This window comes from Trachymyrmex septentrionalis, unplaced genomic scaffold (genome assembly GCF_001594115.1).
Source record: "Trachymyrmex septentrionalis isolate Tsep2-gDNA-1 unplaced genomic scaffold, Tsep1.0 scaffold15, whole genome shotgun sequence".
In the NCBI taxonomy this organism is placed as follows: Eukaryota; Metazoa; Arthropoda; class Insecta; order Hymenoptera; family Formicidae; genus Trachymyrmex; species Trachymyrmex septentrionalis.
The window spans coordinates 1,020,946-1,026,920 of NW_017304653.1; the positions used below are offsets into that span (position 1 = coordinate 1,020,946).

The 5,975-nt window shown below is 36.2% G+C and overlaps 1 protein-coding gene across 2 annotated transcripts in view; it reads right to left on the reverse strand.

Annotated features, from left to right (window-relative positions):
* The window catches only part of LOC108745831 (transcription initiation factor TFIID subunit 4-like), a 7,820-nt gene extending 4,528 nt beyond the window's left edge, over nt 1–3,292 (reverse strand). Inside the window, exons 1-2 of one of the 2 annotated variants that reach the window (XM_018482217.1) lie at nt 1,559–3,292; nt 917–1,195 (exon numbers count right to left, since the gene is read on the reverse strand). In XM_018482217.1, the coding sequence (XP_018337719.1) occupies nt 917–1,195; nt 1,559–2,584 (1,305 nt within the window). In that variant the 5' untranslated portion in view covers nt 2,585–3,292. The remainder of the gene's footprint in view (nt 1–916; nt 1,196–1,558) is intronic. The other variant, XM_018482218.1, reaches the window with a different exon arrangement.
* Between the last annotated feature and the right edge of the window lie 2,683 nt (nt 3,293–5,975).

Sequence of the window (5,975 nt, forward strand, 5' to 3'; positions counted from 1 at the left end):
TTATCTAATTTCGATTACTTATATAAGAATTTGTATAAAAACCTTTTTGAAAGTAATTGTGCAATATACCAATTTTTTAACCAAATTATATTATTATATACCATCATTTATTCAATATATAATATAATATAATAGTAAAGAGATAGACAAAGATAGATGAAAAAAATTTTTTGTTTTATTGTTATTTCTCAATACCAATTAGAATATAGGCTTATGAAAAATAGATTCATAAAAATTTTGAAAATCACATGCTTGTACTATAACATTAGGAAGAAATATAAAATTTTTAAAAATATATGTATAAAAATATAGAATAAAAAGTAAATATAAAAGATATATATATAGATGTCCTCAATTATATTCTTTCTTAAAATAATTTATTTTTCATCTAATATAGCAATTTCTACATAACACCTTTAACCAATAATTCATGCAATTAAATTGGATAGACATTGAACTTTAACGCATTTACTTCATAAAACTTAGATGTACTACCAGAGAAATGCATCCCAAAAAATAAGCTAATATTGAGATGTTATCAATTATGTTAAATTTTTACAATGAAATGTGGAATAAATGTAGAAAAACAAAAATAGATATTAAAGATGACTATAACAAAATTGCTCATAAAACTTTTGCATTCAAAAAAGAATTTGCATGTAAAATATTTATAAAAATTATAATTATAATACACTGTGCTTTTTAGTATATAATGCACAAAATGTTTGCAAACAATCAATAAATAAACTAATAGTAAAAGTTTTATGTCGTAATTAAATTTAGTGTGGACAAACAGTAAACATAAAATATATTTGGCTTACTGATAACATCATTCCACAGAAAACAAAATCACAAACTAATAAATATCTACAGTAGCACTACAACGAGTCTTGTAAGAGGTATAAAAGTGCGTCACCTGAACAGATTTTCTTAGGGTGGCGAGTGGTGGGCCAGTGAACTGAGTATTCAGCCTACTTACAGTCGGCACTGAAGTTAGGCGGTACGTAGTGCCTGGAGATGGTGCAGCAACTACTGCATTGCCAGTTATACTATTTGGTGTAACTGCAGTACCAGTGGGAGTACCCGCAGTTGGAGCTGGACCCACCCTTAGTAACTGATACTGTCCATTTTCTGTTTTTAATAACAGATGACCTTGAGCACCAGCTTGAAGGCTGTGAAGTGCCTGTAATGTTATCTAAAAATTGAAGATAATAATAGTTAGTTATATTATCAGAATATTTTCTTACAGTTTATCTTCTATTATAAATAAAAAGTTATTCTTTGAACAATTAATTATATAAATTAATAATAAATATATAGTACAAGTAAAGCAATATAAGCACTAAAATTCTGTATATTTTTAAAGTTTTTAATATAAGTCAAAATTAGTTTAACGAAAATATATTTCATGTAGAGATATAGAAATCCAAATACACAGATAAAATTGCCAAGATAAATTCCAATACACTTTTGTACATACTATACAGGTGTATGTAAATTAAAGAGAAAAGAAACTTTATATCATTTATCGTAGCAAATGCTAACTGGAACGTCTTACCCCTGGACCTCCAGCTCTAGCTCCAACTAATTGGTGTTGTCCAATCACCACTCTTGGTGTAACTTGTTTATTAGCTTGCTGTCCTGCTACCGGCGTTGCAGGACGCATCGTATTTACATTAAGGATTTGAACATTACTGGGTACTATCGTCGAAGTAACCCCACCCTTAGCCTGCAACGCTGTGCTGACTGCATTGCCAGCCACAGAGACTGGTACAGACATTGGAACGGAAACCATGCCAGGCGCTACACTTGTCTTAATCACTAAAGCTGCCCCTGTTGGCTTATTCACTGCGGTCACTGTTTGACTCCCCGTTTGGCTAACAGAACCAACATTGGTAACAACGTTCGCTGTAGTCTGCAACACTGCCTGCGACGTTATACCTAAAGTACCGTTTGCTAACTGCCCGACAGTTTGAGCGGGAAAGGAGAGCTTATTATTAGCATTTGCTACCCCCGTAGTGGCAATAACTTGTCCGACTGTGGGATAGATAAGTTTCACTGGTTCGTGCGTCTTGGTCAAACTTGGTATATGTGTAGTCTGATTACTGGACACCTGATTAGTCGTCACTTGATTAATATATGTAGCGGGAGATATTCCTGGCGGTTGTGCGTGCTGCTGCTGCTGCTGCTGTTGCTGCTGTGGCTGTACCTGCGGCGGCTGCTGCTGCGTGGTGATGACCTGTGGCGCCACTGTATTCGAGGTAACCACGTTCACAGGCAGCAGAGTGCTGGTAGTAATCGACTTGGTGACCTCCTGAGTCATTAGACTATTCACGGTAGTCGCACCGCCGCCGTTCGAAACCCCATGTTTCTGTGGCTGTACCGCGGTGATGGTGCCCCCGTTGGAAATAGCGCTGTTCACCTGGTGATTCTGCTGGCTGACCGATGCGGAACTCGCTTGATGGCCGGCGACAGTCGGCGTGGACGTCACAAGCTGCGTCTCGAGGGAACCCACTATCGCGTTCACTGCGGATTCATCGACATCCGTGCTCAGAGCTTCCTCCAGAAACTTAGCTGACGCCATTTTCTTTCAAGCTCCAACCGTAAACTGATCTGCGCATGCGCCTGTCGCAAATTGCTCCCATAGTGCCTTGTCCCCTCTCCCTCGCCCTTCTAGCGTGTTCTAGCAATCGTACGCGATGAGTGCGACTGTGAGATCACGATCTAGCCGGTATGTTCGTCGATCAAGTTTCCTCGACATTTCATGACGTTGATTTGGTTCTAGGTGTCCATGACGGTCGCGTACACGTAACCGCGGACTTCTCATAACGACGGAGTGACGTGCACATCGTTCACGCCGCGAATACGTGTTATGGCCGCTCGGCAGCGCGTACGCAACACGTCACCCGCCAAAATGGCCATCTTCGAAATGCGCAATCGACGCGCCGTTTACGCACACATACTGCAAGCGTCGATACCCGCCGCATGGCTGTACACTATCAATCCTCGCTCTTTCAACGTAATTTCGTACGTAAAGAAAAACCGGAAACCTATAAAGATTTTTCTCGTATTCTCTTGAAAGAAAAAAAAGTCTTTCGAAACTATTTCCTCGCGTCTCGTCCCCCCTTCCCGTATGACTGATCGCCGGTGCGACTACGCCTCGAAAAACACGTGCGTGGCTTCGCGGGAAAACGTAGAGGAGACGACGCGCGAGCAAAACTCGCGATTCTTCGATTTTCTACGGGAAACCGGAAACGATGGCACGTGATGAAAGCTAATCGACTATTGCGTCGATACCATTTGTCGTACGACAAATGGGTGCAAACCAGAAAGATCCTTGAATCTTTCTATCCTGCAGCCAATCATCAGGCTTGGAAAATTTGGGTGCTTTCCATTTGATGACATAAGTCGACACAAGTGTCGTGTCTATCTTTGTCACTCTTTCAATGTCAAGAAGGATAAAATGATGTTTGTGTCGACTTGTGTCATCAAATGGAAAGCGCCCTTTATGGCAAAAACGCGCAAATAAAATAGCGGCCGTATACCGTAATCTGTTCATGAAAGTGTCCAAATTTGAGGACAGCGATTACAGAGCACGCGACCAATCGGAACCAAGAAGCCAGCCTTTGTCTTTCGCATTTTGGTTAGTCAAACTCCATTTTAATGTTCTTGGCGGAAGCGGCGCACTTGCACAGTTCAATTGCACACGCAACTTACCGGTTCCTAGTAATTTTTCATTATTTCACCAATAAGATTACATTATTTTAAATTAACCAATTAGCGATGTGGACAATTGATGTACACTTACCGACTAAAAGTTTGTAACAGATTTTTTTCTACGTTTTCGAAATGCAGCCTACTCACCGAGCGATTGGTTTTTATTTATGGATCCACAAGTAAAAACCAATCGCTAGGTGAGCAGCTACATTCTAAAATCTATTAAAAAAAAATATTGCAACCTTTTAGTCGGTGAATATATGTACACTCATTCGTAGCTATGATGTAAATATATAAGGTGAAGCGTTCCCGTAGATACGCTGCAATAGGAGAATGATTTGAACATAATTTTTTGCGCAATTTTGATTGGCTGTTCCAGTATTCCAGCGCTGTGATACCCAGAAAAGTGCATTTAAGCACAAATATGATTAGTTGTTTTCAGTATGCTATCGCAATTATACACAATGCTTTTTACCTTTATATATATATTTACACTAGGCGTGTTCTTTTTGGTTGAACTTTTGCACCAATTCATCTTTCTTTTCTTCTTTCCTCCTGAAAAAAAAGAAAAAAGAGAAAAAGTAACTGCAAAAGTTCAGCTAAAAAGAACAGGCCTATTATGTTTTTTGCTACGATTGCTATACAAGTCCACTTGAATTCTTCGAAAAGTTCCTCTTTTCCGTAAAATAAAAGGAAAGAAAGGATTCTGATTGGTTGATTCTCTTATGCACTATGCGTTATGGTTTTTACACACTGGCTGCGTTCAGTAGAAAAAGCAGGTTTGCAATTGTTGTAAAATTTTTTAATATGATAAAAATCAATTATATTAAAGAATTTTACAACAGTTGTAAAACTTTTTTCTGTTAAATGCAACCACGAAAACGCTTTCCGCACGATAGCCAATAAGCTTACAGCTCCTTGTTCTTGGTTTATATAAAGTAATACAAATATGGTATTTAATTTAAATGTGTCATCCTGTTGAATACAATACCATGATTTTATACACACTTTCCAGCAAACGAGAATGGATTGAAATAAATTCAGATTTTCAGAAATATTGATTCACGAATGTTAAAATAAATGCTTTTCAATCCTGAATGCATTTTTATTTATTTATAGGAATTGCATGGAGCATATTTCTATGCCTTTCAATCTAAAAATAATATTAGCTTTTTCTGTGTATTGTGAATACTGTTCAATTTAAAATTTTGAATAGGAAATGCAGTTTTTCAATCCAATTGCATCCAATTGAAGCTAATTGAATCCAATTAAATCTAAAAAAAAGTATTTGCTATTTAAAATACGCATTCGGATAGAAACAAATGTCAATCTATTTTAATCCATTCTCATTTACTGGGTTCCCTTATAGAAAAGTACTACTGAGCACTAGGAATATTTTGAGGCATTACTGTACTACTACACTATTGTAATGTTGAGTAATGCTAAGATCTTCTATATATCCGCGTTTCGGCAAAATACAAAATGCAGGAAACTGTAGTGCTGTAGTATAATAGTGCCTCAAAATCAGTGTTACATAATATCTCTATATATGTATTTAGATTTGAGATACAGTTTGTGTATCTAATCTGTATCTGAGGTACATTTAAATTCGAGTATTTGTATCTGTATCTAGACAAAAAAAAACACAGCATCTGAACTGATTTTCAGATGCATTTTTCAGATACATTTCCTCAGCATAGCTATAATTCCATTTTATGTGTGATTGTCGATTAATTCCATTCCGTAGGAAAAAAGCAGCTTTGCTGTTACAAAATTCTGTAACATGATTGGTCTTTGCCTTAGTTTCTCACAGTTTCTAAATACAAATCAGTCATATTAAGGATTTTACAATTACACAGCTGTTTTTTCTGCTGAACGCAGCCAGTGATCTTAGATTGTGGAATTTCTAACGCATGTATAGTTAAGCTGGAAACACAATGCTTGAAGCATTAAATTTTACGATATTTATAAGTTTTTTCAATTATCTATATAAATATAACAAAAATAAATAAATGAATTCATTTAATAACTAATACATTTTTTTACACATTACCATTATTATAATAAAATTAATTTAAGAGTATCTGAAGATACTTTCAAAGTATTTGATATCTGTAGCTATATACATCTTATTATGTGGATCTATATCTGCATTTAGATAAATTTTCGTACATGTACCTGTATCTAGATAAATTTTAAAAATATTTTACCCATCACTGCTCAAAATATTCCTAGTGCTCAGTAGTACTTTTCTATAA